Source organism: Capricornis sumatraensis, chromosome 4 (genome assembly GCF_032405125.1).
Source record: "Capricornis sumatraensis isolate serow.1 chromosome 4, serow.2, whole genome shotgun sequence".
Classification (NCBI taxonomy): Eukaryota; Metazoa; Chordata; class Mammalia; order Artiodactyla; family Bovidae; genus Capricornis; species Capricornis sumatraensis.
The window spans coordinates 16804025-16820843 of record NC_091072.1 but is presented as its reverse complement, the minus strand read 5'-3'; the positions used below and the strand labels follow the sequence as shown (position 1 = coordinate 16820843).

Here is a 16819-nt window from a genome sequence, read left to right as displayed (position 1 = left end):
AGGACGGATATAGAGAACAGAGTGGTGATTGCCAAGGGGGACGGGCTTAGGAAGGGATGGAGGGGGAGGTTGGGGTTAGCAGATGTAAGCTTCATTTATAGAACCGATAAACACCAGGGTCTTTCTGTACAGCACAGAGAACTGTATCCAGTATTCCATGATAATCCATAATGGAAAAGGATATTTAAAAAGAATGTGCATACGTATAACTGAATCCCTTTGCTGCACAGCAGAAATTAACACAACATTGCAAATCAACTATTTGTTGTTGTTGTTGATGATGATGTCTTGTTGCTAAGTCACGTCTGACTCTTTTGCAACCCCATGAACTGTAGCCTGCCAGGCTCCTGTGTCCATGGGATTTCCCAGGCAAGAATACTGGAGTGGGTTGCCATTTCCTTTTCTAGTCAACTATACTTCCATAAAAAAAAAAAAATTGAAGAAAAAATAAAGTTGTGTGTTTGAAACTTTGTTTTCTGGCCATATATAAATGGCCATAGCAATATTGAAAAAAGATTTCTGTGTGTTATTTGGTGACCTAGAATTTGTGCTAGGACCCTAAAAACCACAGAAACACATTTCATGGACACATCATCCTACAGGAAGGGATGTTTTGCTATTCTGGTCACGAACTTGGGAAGAGGGAACTCCTGGGAGTTCTGGGAAAATCTGTGGGTTGAAATTAACCAAGTGCAAGACAGCAAGATTCCTATTGTCAAACATGCTTTTACTGCTTCATTACTTTATACACAACAACCTTTGGCCTCAGTGTGGAAAATACTGAGCTTGTGGACCTGGAGTCTGGCTCTTTATGTCTACAGTCATCACAGAAACAGAATCGCTGTAATTTGGCTAAATGGCGTGTAGTGATGGACAGTCTAGGGGTTTAGAGCTGCCAAGGTGCTGTTTGAAGGGATAGTCTTCAGGTCTGTTGTGTTAGAGACCCACTGATCAAAGAGGTCTGACTCCAAGCTGAAACCCTTGGAAGATGATGTCTGTGTTGTCTGAATATTGTTTTTTCCCTATACTTTTATAGAGACTCCTTTATGCAAAATACTGAACATAATTACTTAAAATGATTTGTCGGGAGTCATTTTCTGTCAAGGACATGCTTTCATAAATCCTAAGACTATCACTACCTACATATCTGTATACTTAGAATTTTGGGCGAACCAGAATATTGTCTGCTTGTGACAGGTTCCTTGATATCAACAGATATGTGGTAGTTACATTAGGAAAGCATCAGTCATGTAGTTTTGGCTGCAAGACGTGACATTTTGATTTTACCAATGAGTGTTGAGTATTCAGAATGGGCTTCAGTCCCTCTGTCTAATAATATCACAGGTAGTTCCTAGATTGTGTGAAGAGTAATGAGAAAATGTGTGTTTAGGCTGTTTGAATGCTTTAGAAAGAGGTGCAATACGAGGTGTGAAATACAAACGTCATCATTTAGTTCTTGCTTAATTTTAATGTATATGCTACAACCCACTCCAGTGTTCTTGCCTGGAGAATCCCAGGGACGGGGGAGCCTGGTGGGCTGCCGTCTATGGGGTCGCACAGAGTCGGACACGACTGAAGTGACTTAGCAGCAGTGGCAGCAGCAGCAAAGTAGTGTTAATTTTTCAATATGGTGCCAGTTCCTCTCCCATCATTTCTGTGCTAGTTTGAGCAGTCTTCCTCTCTCTTTAGGCCTTCATATCAGCTTCTTCACTGATCTCCTGGTCTCCATTTTTCTCCCCTTCCAAGCACTATAGAATAGACCATTAATTTTATTAATTATGGCCTTAAGCAAAAGCCCAGCTCCCTCCATGACCTACAGATTAAACATTAATTCCACCCAGGGCTTCTTTAATATGGATGTATTATTATTTTATGGCCTCATTAACTTCACCTCCCTATTTACAATCCATCTCCCAAACTGAACTACTGCTTTTCATTGAATGTGAGACTTAGTCTTCTACATCCACAAATTCATTTGCTTTTCCCTTTAATAGAATGCCTTCTTCTACCCAAAGTACAGATGCAATTCCCCTTCTATATCACCCTTTCAAAGTATCTCCCATTCTGCATATGTATTGTTAGGATCACACCTACCTGACCTAATTGATTGATATTTACTCTTGCTGTTGTGAATATAATTCTTTTATTTTATTAGATTTTCTTGGTAGTTAATATAGGTATCCAACCATTTCTTCATCAGTTGCTAAGTCATGTTCCCACTCTTTTTAACCCCTTGGACTGTGGCACTCCAGTCTCCTCTATCCTCCACTATCTCTGAGAGTTTGTTCAAATTTGATAAAGTATCCACCTGCAATGCAGGAGACCCCAGTTCAGTTCCTGGGTCAGGAAGATCTGCTGGAGAAAGGATAGGCTACCCATTCCAGTATTCTTGGGCTTCCCTAGTGGTTTGGCTGGTAAAGAATTCACCTGCAGTGCAGAAAACCTGGGTTCAATCCCTGGGTTGGGAAGATCCCCTGGAGCAGGGAAAGGCTACCCACTCCAGTATTCTGGCCTGGAGAATTCCATGGACTGTATAGTCCACGGGGTCGCAGAGTTGGACACAACTGAGTGACTTTCACATATCCATTGAGTTGGTGATGCCATCCAACCATCGTATCTTCTGCCACCCACTTCTCCACTTGGCCCTCAATCTTTCCCAGAATCAGCATCATTTCCAGTGAGTAAGCTCTTCACATCAGGTGGCCAAAGTATCAGGGCTTCAGTTTCAGCAGCAATCCTTTAAATGACTATTCAGGGTTGATTTCCTTTAGGATTGACTGTTTTGATCTCCTTGCAGTACAAGAGACTCTCAAGAATCTTCTCCAGAGAAGGAAGTGGCAACCAACTCCATGGATAGTATCCAATTATATCTTTTTCCAATAATGATTATTTCATCTTTCCTACAATTATACCACAATTTGTTATTTCTGCCTTGTTGCATTGGCTAGAACTTTCAAAGCAGAAGTCAGCATTCTTGCTTAGTCTTGATATTAAGGAAACCACCTTCCCAAGAGTTTCACAGTCAAGTATGACTTAGGTTGGTGGCCAGAAGTCAATACTTTTAGGTAGCATAGAGTATCACTCTAATTCCAGTTTATAAAGACATCTTTTTTAAAAGCCTGAAATTTATATTTTGCATTTTTAAGTTTTAAACATTGGTAAGCATACATTTCGGAGAAGGCAGAGGCACCCCACTCCAGCACTCTTGCCTGGAAAATCCCATGAACGGAGGAGCCTGGTAGGCTGCAGTCCATGGGGTCGCTAAGAGTCAGGCACGACTAAGTGACTTCACTTTCGCTTTCACTTTCATGCATTGGAGAAGGAAATGGCAACCCACTCCAGTATTCTTGCCTGGAGAATCCCAGAGACAGAGGAGCCTAGTAGGCTGCCGTCTATGGGGTCGCACAGAGTCGGACACGACTGAAGCGACTTAGCAGTAGCAGCAGCAGCAGCAAGCATACATTTAAACATGTACCTATAGATAAACTTGCATATTGAACATATGAAAGTGCAGAGAATGATGCAACAAATTGCCATGCAGCCATCATCTGCTCAGTTGTTTTTTTGTCCTGATTTCAGTCACTTTCCTTTCCTCTTACTGTTTTGAAGTAAATCACAGGCATCTTATTATTCAGTGTAGAGATATTATAGCATGTATCTCTGAAAGATAAGGACTATTTTTAAATATAACCATAATGCATTTTATACATATACCAATTAAGGATAACCCTTTAGTAATATGTATTATCTAATCAATGATCAGAGTGCCTCTTTTATCAGGATCTAAATAAGTTTTACTCATTGTGATTGGTTTATGTATCTCTTTTTAATGTCTATATTTTAGGTTTTTCTTTTCTCTCACCCTTGGATCTGTATCAAGTTCTAGTTGTCTTTGTCTTTTTATCTTCTTTAAAGGTTTTTTTTTAAAGAAATCTGGTTATTTGCCCTGTAGAGCCTCCATAGTTTGGGTTTTTCCAGTTCCATCCTGTGACTTTATTTTATATGTTCCCCTGACCTATGTTCTTCCTGTAAATTAGTAGCTGTATCGGGATGCTTGATTAGGTTTGATTTGGGGGATAAAAATACTTTATAGGTACTTTTATAGAAATTGATTTTCAGTCTCATCAGTGTCGATTATCTCTTGAAATGACCATAGACTTTTATTTTTGATATGCCATATTTTTTTATTTGATGAATAAGATAATGAATTTGCCTCATAGTTTCTGTCTTTTAACCTTTCATCTACTTTCATTTACTTGATGAATAAAATAACCTATGTCATTAAATGTCATATGGTAATTTCAGCAGCTCCCTGAATAGCTGAATCCTTGATCACTTCCCTTTGTTTTGATGTGATTTGTTTGGTGCTCCAAACTTTTGGCCAATCTGGAAAATGACAGTTTAACATTTTCTGCAATGGCATGACCTTCTTCCAGCCAAATTGATACTGGTAGGAAATGCAGAATACACTAAAGAATGTGCCCCCTTTACATTTAGCCTGGTGAGATCTATCAGTTCAGTTCAGTTCAGTCGCTCAGTCGTGTCCAACTCTTTGCGACCCCATGAATCACAGCACGCCAGGCCTCCCTGTCCATCACTAACTCCTGGAGTTCACTCAAACTCACGTCCATCAAGTCGGTGATGCCATCCAGCCGTCTCATCCTCTGTCATCCCCTTTTCCTCCTGCCTCCAATCCCTCCCAGCATCAGAGTCTTTTCCAGTGAGTCAGCTCTTCACATCAGGTGGCCAAAGTATTGGAGTTTCAGCTTTAGCATCATTCCTTCCGAAGAACACCCAGGACTGATCTCCTCCAGAATGGACTGGTTGGATCTCCTTGCAGTCCAAGGGACTCTCAAGAGTCTTCTCCAAAGTCACAGTTCAAAAGCATCAATTCTTCAGTGCTTAGCTTTCTTCACAGTCCAACTCTCACATCCATACATGACCACAGGAAAAACCATAGCCTTGACTATATGGACCTTTGTTGACAAAGTAATGTCTCTGCTTTTGAATATACTATCTAGGTTGGTCATAACTTTTCTTCCAAGGAGTAAGCGTCTTTTAATTTCATGGCTGCTGTCACCATCTGCAGTGATTTTGGAGCCCCAAAAAATAAAGTCTGACACTGTTTTCATTGTTTCCCCATCTATTTCCCATGAAGTGATGGGACCAGATGCCATGATCTTCGTTTTCTGAATGTTGAGTTTTAAGCCAACTTTTTCACTCTCTTCTTTCACTTTCATCGAGAGGCACTTTAGTTCTTCTTCACTTTTTGCCATAAGGGCGGTGTCATCTGCATATCTGAGGTGATTGATATTTCTCCCGGCAGTCTTGATTCCAGCTTGTTTCTTCCAGTCCAGCGTTTCTCATGATGTACTCTACGTAAAAGTTAAATAAGCAGGGTGACAGTATACAGCCTTGACGTACTCCTTTTCCTATTTGGAACCAGTCTGTTGTTCCATGTCCAGTTCTAACTGTTGCTTCCTGACCTGCATGCAGATTGGTGAGATCTATAAATATAGCAAATTAAGCCAGTCAAGTGTATTGCTAGTATTTGCTTTGTAGGCTATATGGATTTTACTCCTTTAGGAAAATTATTGATAGGAAAAGAGTCAACGAATAGGAAAAGAGTCAACGAACAGCTTGAAAGTTTGTTGGCTTCTGGCTATGGAAATTGTATACTCAGATAAAACTGTCAGCAATTAATAGGGAATATACAGCAGACCTGTATGTCTGGAGTGGCTTCTTCGCTATGAAAAGATTATTGGCTTAAGGAAGAAAAGGTAGCTTTTGCGCGACTCCACCCAGCCAGCAATCCACTGTAGGAGACTCCTTTAGCAAAATGAAGACATCCCAAAAGGTGTTTATGCCATTAACTTGTTGCTCTAAGAAGCAGTTGACTAGAATGATCACCCTGTGATCATTGTGAGTGAAATGTGCTATAAGAAAGAAAAAAAAAAAAGCAACATCTATTGTTTGAAAAATAACCTTTCTTGACAAGTTTTATTTTTCTAAGGATAATGCTATCTAATGACACCCAAGCATTTGCTCAGCAACTGCTGGCAACTTAGAATCTGTTTTCTGTTTAGCTACAAATGAGCTCAGGGTTACAACAAAAGTTAGAATTTTGTTTTACCAGCAGAAACCCCCATGGGTCACTTTTCATTCTGCTGAAGAAGGAAGAAATAATACTAGGGTCTTCCCAGAGAGCTTGTAAGGGAGGGAAGAATCTAAAGGCAATCCTATGAACCAACTTCAGCCCCAAAATACATACAAGAAAATAGAAAATAAGCGTGTCCCGATTCACTTCTGTGACCTTGGGCATCCTGTACACTTTTGTGAATTGCTTGAACAATTTTATGAAAGGCTGCAGAACTATTCTTTTGAGATGATTTGTATCCTCTTTTTCAATATAGGACATTAGATACTAAAGCTCAAGTCCATCACTTAACCAGTTAACCTCCATCAGCCCTTGTCAGCTTATTCTTTGGACAGATGCTTACCTTCTGGGTAATCGACCAGCTTCCAAGTATTTCCAGCTTGGGACTTCCCTGGCAGTCCAGGGGTTACAACTTCACCTTCCAATGCAGGGGGTGTGGGTTCGATCCCTGCCTCAAGGCCAAAAAACCAAAACATTAAACAGAAGTGATACTGTTACAAATTCAATAAAGACTTTAAACAATGGCCTCCATTAAAAAAAAAAATCTTAAAAAACATTACTTCCAGTTTGTTAGTGAGTGCTGAGGTCCGTGAAGTGAGATGCTCTAATTCTACTTTAGAAAGTTCTGGTTCCACTTATGGTCTCATGGTGGTTTTTCCCTTAGGAAGAGGGAAGTGTTTCTATAGCAGAGTTGAGGCCAAGGAGATCGGCTCTGGGAATACCCAGGTCAGGATGGGTTTCTTTGATCTTCTCATCACTTTTTTTCCCCCAAGTATCTATTTGCTATTCAGCAAAGGATTGAATTACTACTTGAAAAAAAAAAAAAAAAAAAAGGCCAACCCAGAGCTATGATGCTTCCGTGGTTCTGTCTGGCTCTGGATCTTCGTTTGGAGAACAAATGCCTTCCCCACCCATCCGTTGGCATCTATAGGAACTGCATTAGGTGGCGTGGCTTTTCCTGCTCATCTTCTGAGCCAGAGCATCATTTTCAGGAACAACATAAGCACTTTTTCCTAGTAGAAGTTCAAAGTGCTCTGGTACATAATTGCTGAGGTGCTATATTCTAAGCAAAAATAGTAATTTCAGATTTATTTTAAAAAACTGGGAGATCGAAGAACAAGGAAGCATGCAGATTTCTAAATACATAGCCACGGAGAATATTACAGGTAAGGATTAAAAAAAAAAAAAAAACCCTGCAACTTTGCAGTGATTGGCATTTTCATGTCAGAATATAAAATTTGTTAGTATTTGTGTATGTTATTGAGGAAACTGCATGGAGTGATTTAATTTCATCTTCTGCAAGTAAATTGTTAAGAATTGTCCTTAAAACTCCTAGTCAGGGCTCATTCCCTCAGGGAAGACAGGATCTAATGATCCTTCCTTGGGGTAAACACTATACACTCATACTAATTCCTGCTAATTGTCAAAGAAGAATAGGCTGGTTTCTTATCAGCAGTTTGCTTTTGTGTAATAGCTATGGTTTGTTGGTACTATCTACTTCACTGATAAGGAAAACACCACTTAAAACAAGCAAGAAAGTAAACCATCCATTCCAGCAGTATTTTCTTTTTAGGCTGTCTTTGAGCAGAAAAAGCCTGGTATTCTACAGGAAATACACTGTGTGATTCTATGGGAAAATATTTAGTAATGAGCAGCCAACATTTAATTACTCCTCAAAATTTTATTCTGCATGTTTACTAAAGTATGCAATAGTATGTGATTTCCAAAATGTTTAGTTACTGATAATATGGCCCATAGTCTATGGACATGTTGCTATTAATATTTTTAACTATTTTAGAGTTTTAAACTGTTCAGATAACACATAAGATTATAAATACATTGAATTTATGTACCTTGGAAGCTCAGTCAGAAATGTTAGAGAATTACACCTGAAACTTACAATATATTATAAATCATATTCTTCAATAAAAAAATTTTAAGAACTATTATAGAATTACGTGGATCTGGAAAGTTGAAAATAATTACACATTTGAGATAGTTTCTTTTTCTTCTAGCTCAATTGTTCTTCAGTTTTATTTTATAAGCAAATTGAATACGTATAAATTATTGACAGTGATTTTGAAAAAGAATAATTTATTAATATTTACTTCATGTTTTGTAATCACTCAATGGTTACCCCTCCAAATCAAACCATCTCTTCACATTTTGTAAAAGAATAATTTACCAAGAAACAACATTCAAGGCTGATTATATGTAATTACAGAGTCCGGACAGAAATGTTTTTGCTTCTCTTTGTTCCATATTTATGCCATTAGTAATGGAAACATGTCATCTCTTTGTGTGTAATTTTGCAGCTGGCAAATCATTTTATCAAACTTTGCAGCAATGCTATGATATCTCATTTTTGTAGCTGAATACTCTGAGACAGGTAGCTGGGACCAGAGTCCTGCAGATAGTATGTGGCAAAATTGTGCCTTGCACCTGATTCTTCTCAGCTAACTCCAGGGTCCTTTCACTACCTTTTCTCTGTAAAGATCTCCTTTTAGGGAGAATTGTTTACAGCCTTACAAATTTCCACTGCAGTGACTTTAGCTGTTGTTATGTCTAGGTGGTCATTAAAGAATTGTGGACAGATGGAAAGAAGACAGGGAGGGAGAGAGGGAGGCAGCCAGGCTAGAAAGGAAGGGATCCTATTGCATGGTGCAGGATTTGGGGAGTCTTTAAAATGGGAATTTTAGTCTCCACATCGTTGGTTAAGTCGGAGAACTGTCCAGACCTCCTCAAAATGGTCACTAGTCACTAGTCCTGATAGTCACTTGTCTATCCTGGAGACCAGGTTGAGAGTGAACACTTGAAAGCAACTACTGTACTTACACGTTCTTCCTTATAATTTTGAAATCGGTAACATCCCAGAGAAAGTATGTTTGGGAGAAAATGTCCATATAAACGCCAGACGTAAAGGTAATGAAGTCATAGTTACATATTCCTAATTGCTGTTCAGTTAGCGCTTACTTTCGTTGTTGTGGTTGAGTCACTGTCGTTTCTGACTCTACCCGCAGATTTTGACAAACTAGTTACAAAGCAGGAGGAGGCAGAGTTTATTGAGGACTGAGTAAGTGAGATCTCTGTCGCCTACTTCTAAAAGCAGCTACGAAGGTCATCTTTTAGATATCAAAAGCATATTCTCTTGGCAGAAGTGTAATCTTTACCTCTTATAAATTCCTGCCAGCTGCCTTAAAAAGAATGCTGTTTCTACAGTTTTGGCTGAAGAATCTGCTTTGTCTGTTTCATTAATTTCTGGCAGAATTACCAAACGGAAACTGACTGAGCAATATAGCATGTATAGGCCAAAGACAAAGGATATTGCTGCAGAATTTATAGATCTGCTTAGGGCTGACTGTGCACAGCGTTCAACTAAGGAGAATATAAGGAAGCCTGGCAAAAATCTGAAAGGTGCATTTATCACCATTTCCAGCCCCGGTTCTTCCGACAATTATAACTTATTCCTGTGTTTGGCTGTTGGTTCAGAACAGTTGTACCCAAGTCAGTCCACACTTTGCGTCTCCTGGGAGTTAATTTCTGCTTTGTAATTCCATGATCATTTTTATTCTTTCTGCTGCTAAAGGATGCAAGCACTATGTAGGATAGTCCCTGGCTGCATAAGAGAGCTGCTACTTCATTTTCTCCAAGAGTTATTTTATTATCAACTATTCCTATTCCTAGTGATCCTATTTCATGATCTAAGGACTTTTCAAATGATTGTGTCATAACTGAGGGTGTCATGCGAAAGATAATGCATGTCAGGGAGAATACTTTTAAAGGATTGGGGAGGGGAAATGGATTATTTCAAGTTTTAACCCCACGTTTCTTAATGCTACTTAGTTGATAATGCAAGATCAGAACATCCAAGGAATAGGTATGGTGTATGTGTCTCTTCTATCTATCACAGCTAATTTTCTTTGTTAGTTTGCAATGAATATGGAGTGTCTGCTTTGGTGGGGAAGGGAATATTGGTTTTGATGTTTTTAGTGAAAGCCTCAGCATTTGTTCTGGAAGAGCCTGCTGCAGGGTTTGCCGCCCAGCTTGAATACAGGGGAATTCTTAGCAGACTGGCAGGAGGGATTCAGGGACTGCTGCTGGGGTCTGTTGGAGGCTAAGAGCTCCTTTGCAGGAATAGGGTGACAGAACTCTGTGGGCGGTCCCTTCAGCAGAAATACTCTGCCCAATTTGTCATTCCATAGACCCCTGTCAGCAGTGAAAGTTCTTAAGCACAAAACCTTTAACATTGAAGACAACACCCACCTAATGTTTTTAAAGGCAGTTGCCATGGATGAAAATATTCATAGCACCTAAGTATATAGTTTTTCACATGAAGATATATGTCAAAATTCATGCTAAGTGGTATATAAAAATTGCCTACTCAATGATTTTATAGGCCAAATGATGCAAATTATGTTCCCTTCTTCCTGGAAAAAAAAAAGAAATGGTAAAAGGTTAGCTGATAAGAGAGGGTAAGAAAATCACTCCGTGATTCTTTGGTTACGTATATAGACCTGAGCTGGACATTAGAAAAGCATTCTGAAAAGAACTTTTTGTTGGAAGAATTTAAAAATGAAGCCAATTTTTAATTACCATAGTAATTATTCAAGAAAAGCATGCCTCTTTGAAAATCTTCAGATTTCTATTAAGCTTTACCTCTGGTTGATAGATACCAAAACTGAGATTCTTCCCTATCTGCTCCATTTTGCCACCTGCTATTATTCATCAGATGCCAGTTTAGCACCAGTTCCTTCACCTTGTTGTTGTTAAGTCGCTGAGTCATGTCTGATTCTCTGTGATCCCATGGACTGCAGCACGCCAGGCTTCCCTATCCTTGTCTATCTCCCGCTCAAACTTGTGTCCAAAGAATCAGTGATCCTTTACCTAGATTATTGATAATCTCTATAAAAGTCTTCTAAGAGTCCCCTGTTTTCTAAATGGGAAAAATGACCATCTGGGTGGTTCAGTAACTTACTCTTGAACACAAAGCTGGTATTTGAACCAGATAGTATTTGAACCAGATCTGTCTCCAAAATGCAAATCATTTTGACTGTCCTTTGCTCTTCCTCCTAAAAGCCATTGGTGAGAACCATGAAATGGTCCCAAACATGCCTTAGACAGAAGAATAAGAGACCAGAAGGGAATTGAATCATGCAGAAAGTAAATAATCAGATGCTAAGTATTTTGATCAGGTAGAGTAACAATCAAGCAGAATTAGAGGAGCAATTAAGTTAAATGTCAAAGCACAATGTGCGCTGATGAAGCAAATGAAAAAGAAAGGCAGGAGAAAATGGAAAACTACATGAAAGGTCAAATATAAGTAAACAACGGGATCTGAATTCCAGTTGCAAATACTAAAATAGAAATTAATAAGGAGGACAAAGGGTTAAAAATCACTAAGACTGTGTCAGATAATATTTCATTTCAAAATGAAATCATGTTATCAGTTAGTTGCCATTTAAAATTGATACCTAAATTCAGTTGCACTGATATGAATTTATATCATTATTTTTGAGCCTGCTTGGAAAATTTTTCTTTTTTTTTAACGTCTTATTTTGTATTAAGGTATGGCCAATTAACAGTGTTGTGATAGTTTCAGGTGAACAGTGAAGGGATTCAGCCATACATGGAAAATGTATTTTTCTTAGTAGATCTTCTCTTTGCCACTTCTTTAGAAGATAAAGTGTTGGTTATAAGAAATGTTTGTTTCCTATTTAATTGTAATTAAATTAACTATAATTACCCTTTTATAATTTTATTCTATTTAGTTACACATAGAAAGTACTTAATGTCTTTAAGTCTTAATGTTGTTGTTTATTAAGCCAGAAAGTCTTGTGGAGTACATCTTATCTTATATGAGCTCTTCCTTTTAAGAGCATTTAAAGGCTGCTCAGAAGAGGGAAAGATGGGTGTAAAACTTTCCCTTGTTTATCTTTTATCCAGCCACATCTACATCTACAGCTGGGACAAGCCATCTTGTCAAGTGTGCAGAGAAGGAGAAAACTTTCTGTGTGAATGGAGGCGAGTGCTTCATGGTGAAAGACCTTTCAAATCCCTCAAGATACTTGTGCAAGTAAGAAAAGAAACCCTCTGTGTGACTTCTGTCCATGACCGCTTCTTTCAGACGATTCTGTGTCTCATGATGTATTGCTGCTGCCTTTTCCAGTTTCGTTGCATTGTTTGAGTAATGCTGTTTTATTTGTAGAGTGTTGTGAAAAGGTCACACCATTTATCTACTCTGTTATTTCCAGAATGGTTTTTTGCTTTTTTCCATGTGGGTGTTTGGTTGTTTTTTTGTTTGTTTGTTTGCCTCCGTATTTATAAAGTTGCTTTCCTTGTGGTTTTCCTCCTTGTTACTTAAGAGAGATGTGCAAATATCATAGACGCCTAGAACTTTGGATACTTGCATCTCCATCCAATGTATGATTGAAGCTGTAAGATAATGTTCCTTTTTACTCTGGTGTCACCTGTGAAGCAAATAGGACAACTAAAAGAAGCAGAAAGGCAGGCAATTATTTGCTGACTGATCTGTTAAACTTGGCATTAGCTTTATAGCTCCTTTTTAAAAATGGAGTTTAAGTTGATCTCACTAATGAAAAACCAGCAATGTGTTATTAGTTTGGAAATGCACTTAGTGTGTGTAGCATCATTGCGTGTAGAAGGCAGAGTGTTTTTTCATGCACTGTAGTTATTTATAGATATATTTAAAATGGTGCTCTGTCCAATGACCTGAAGGAGTTGATGAACCATTGAGAAGTATCACAGTTATTCTCTCTCAACAGACAAAATTAAACAAAGATGTTGTCAGGACATTTAATATTAAAACCCTGCAGTTAAAATTAGTAGATCTTATTAAAAGCACATTTATTGTGCAATGGCATTTTTAGTTTATGCTTGATATATAGGGTCTGTGTGGTCCATGAACTCAAATAATTTGTCATGTTAAAAGATATTTAATGTCTCATTGAAATGATTAAAAATACATGTTTATTTTGTAGTTAACTAGAAGCTGTATCTTTCATAAATATAGAGAATAATTATAAGCCAAGATAAAATTAATAGGTAAGAGACTTTTCAAAACTTTGAAGCAAGATAAAAACTGAAAGCATATATATAAAAATAATTTATATCAGGTCTGAATGATTTTATGACTGTCAGAAGTTTAATTTTTTATTTTATATTGTGACTTAGCCAGTTAGCAATGTTGTGACAGTTTCAGGTAGGCAGCAAAAGAACTTAGTCGTACAGGTACATGTATCCATTTTCCCCCAAACTCCCCTCCCATCGAGGCTGCGGCATAACACCGAACAGTTTCCATGCCAACATGTTTATTGTTTGAAAATTAAAGAGTCACTTTTTTTGGTCACCAGCATATCAAATCTATGTACCTATGCTGCTGCTGAGTCGCTTCAGTCGTGTCCGACTCTGTGTAGCCCCATAGACGGCAGCCCACCAGGCTCCTCTGTCCCTGGGATTCTCCAGGCAAGAACACTGGAGTGGGTTGCCATTTCCTTCTCCAATGCATGAAAAGTGAAAAGTCAAAGTGAAGTCGATCAGTCGTGTCCGACTCTTAGCGACCCCATGGACTGCAGTCCACCAGGCTCCTCCGTCCATGGGGTTTTCCAGACAAGAGTGCTGGAGTGGGGTACCATCACCTTCTCCACTATGCACCTGTAGTGGAGAATTAAAATGGGTCAGTTTTAGCATTTGATTCTGCCAGTTTGCTGTGAATATATCCCAAACATTCCTCCCTCCCTGAATTTTTCATTGTGAGTAGAAATGAATAAATTCTGTAATTTCCTATAAGATTTTCTCTGATCAAAATAGAAAATATCAGAAGCTGAGAATTATAATCTGTAAAATAAGGTACATTTACTATATGGGTACATCCTGCTAGTCTGCCCTAGTCTTAGACATACAATCTAGTTATGTTTCAGTAAGTCTCCTTGGAAGAAAACCTTTAAATTACAGTTCCTTAGATGCTTCTCCTTTTTGAACAATCGTACCCAGATTATTTAAATCTGTGCCTCCTGTTTTGGGGTTTTGTTTTGTTTGTTTACTTCTTTAAAAAAGCATCTGAGACCACTTGATTTTAGTTATGATAATGAAACATGATCTTTTTCATCCTAGCCTTGGCAAAAAGATTTGCAAGCTGAGTGAGTACATAAGATAGTTTCTGAATACCTCTTAGGACCCAGTACAGTTATTCCCCACATGTTAATTTCAGCTCTTCTGTGGCCCTCCCACGACCTATGGAAAACATGGTATCACCTAAGTGCTCTTCATTGGTTCCATTTTGGTATTGTGCCAACAGCTGTGATTTTTTTTTCACCCATACAGCTTTTCATTAAACATTAAGCCCAATCTAGAAAGAAATACTTGTTTTATATTTTTCTAATCTTAACGTGAAATGTTCGGTATTCCTTTAATAGTTATTAAAGCAGCAAACCACAAATAAACATTGTGTCCTCCAACTGAATCCTGTACCAATTCTCAGAAAATTTGCACTATGATTTTATCATATCTTTTTTTTTTTGGTAATTATAATCTTTCAGAAAAGTGTTAAAGATTATCATTAGCTCTTGTTGGAAAGAAAACCTGTGACATCTATGATTTTGATAAGTTTTATCCCCCTTTTGCACTGCCTTTATTGATACATGAAAGCAAGCCAGAACACTGAAGAATTGAGTATAGTCAATATCCAAAATGTTTCATGCCTTTTTTGTTAAATGAGTGTATTTTTAGTCCCTGTGTTGCAAACACGTATAACATTAAAAACAATCACTAGTCAGAAATGAAACAAAGGCACATCATATACTGAGTCTTACAATAATATGTTGTTCATTGGACGACTTGAATAGAAACAGAAGACGTGAAAGTGTTGCATTGGCTCATCATCGTCCTGTGTATGAAGCCAGTTCATAGTTTCCATATGGTCCATCTGTCTAGAGCAAAACATTTCTGAAGCATGAGCCACATGGTTCAAAGTCAGCTTTATCCCTGACTTAAGACATGACTCAGAAACACCACAAGCGTGTAAGTTTCCAAGTGGTCTCTCTGGTCACCTAATCCACTTGTTGTCTTCTTGGGAGCTGAAGTGGAAGACTTTACAGCAAATCTCTTTTGTCTCTCCATTTAGAACAAGGTGTTCCAAATGGATTAACCATATAACAGTTAAACACTTCTCTGAGGAGAGGTTTGCTGTTACTTGGACTTCTCTCCTGGGAACAGTGTGGGACTTTCCGCGGTGTTTCTCATCTTTTATATTTCTCTTCTCTCTATAATAATTTAAAATTTATCCTTAAGGGGGGAGAAAAAAAAACAAACAGTTTCTATTCAAGACTGCATAAAGACTAGAAAAGAATCATTCCATCTTTTACCCTCTGGTGCCCCTTGCCCCATGTAGTCACATGGTTCAAAGAAACAAGACACTTTGAACTTGACATTGTCCAGATTATCCACTTGGTTTTCTCCCCTGTTCTTGTATATCTGCTCTTCTGAGTAGTTATACTTAAGAGAACTCTTTTGGAACATATTGATGTGATTTTTTTTTTTAATCTAAAAATGACTTTACACCTGACCATATTTATAAACCCACGGTGCTGTCCTGTGGACAGATGTGGCATCCCCATGTGGGGATTAGAGTTTTAACCACCAATTTTGGTGACTAGTCTTGAGCTCTTTCACTTCAACTCTCTGGACAATTTATTTATAACATAGAATTAATATGTTCTCCAAATTTCTTCCCAGGAGTCAGTGAAATTAAATGAACTCATTTCTGTGAAAGCACTTCTGACTCTGGGGAAGTGAGTTTTTCCTTACAATAAAAAATAAATGGTAGAATTACATTCTCTCTGTAGACATTGGAAAAATATATACACCTGTCTTAACAGACTGTGTTATCATGTTTAATTCCCAATTCTTCATTTTATTTAACACTAGCCATTTTTATTTGATTTGTTGGGGCCACCAGCTAGCTTTATAACTTTGCATTTGATGTTCATTCAATCATGTAGTATCTCTGATCGTTAATTTCCTTATATTTAAAAACAGAAACAGAAAACAAACAAAGCATAGGAAAGTGGGAGGTGCCTTTAAACATGAGCTTATCATTTTGTCTAATTAACTTTTATGAAACCATGTAGTATATATAAGGGCCTATATTGTATTACACATGATTATAGAGACAGTTATGAGAAATATTTAACCATAGGAGATAAAGTCACAACAAATGTGCTAAAATAAATTAAACTCAGTAGATGAAATATTAATTAAAATTTGTTTATAAAACAGCTATATCTATCCCAGGCATTTTTGTAAACACAATGAAAATATACAGCATGGTCTCTGGTCCCTGGGAACTTAGTCTATTTATGGAAATAGAGTAACTAAAATAGTACATCAATTAGAGTGTCTTTATCCCAGGTGGTAGAGCACTGATTATTATGATAATAAGAATTTAAAGAAGGAAAAGAAAAGACTGGAATGTGTTGAAGACTTTATAAGCATAGTCATCATTTATGGAGTTTTTTCCACATACTATTAAATACACCATATAACATACCATCTAATCTTCTCATTAGACACAGTGACATGCATACCTAGACCAGCAACTCCATTCTGGGAAGTAAAACAAAACAAACAAAAAAAGTCAAGTTAGAC

The 16819-nt window shown here is 37.8% G+C and overlaps 1 protein-coding gene across 5 annotated transcripts in view; it reads left to right on the top strand.

Moving 5' to 3' along the window:
* NRG1 (neuregulin 1) overlaps nucleotides 1–16819 on the top strand; it is a 1130425-nt gene that overhangs the window by 1084442 nt on the left and 29164 nt on the right. For 3 of the 5 annotated variants that reach the window (XM_068972081.1, XM_068972082.1, XM_068972084.1), the window contains one exon: nucleotides 12101–12230. In XM_068972081.1, the coding sequence (XP_068828182.1) occupies nucleotides 12101–12230 (130 nt within the window). Of the gene's footprint in view, nucleotides 1–7283; nucleotides 7324–12100; nucleotides 12231–16819 lie in introns of those variants that run through there. The other 2 variants (XM_068972083.1, XM_068972085.1) reach the window with 1 other exon arrangement.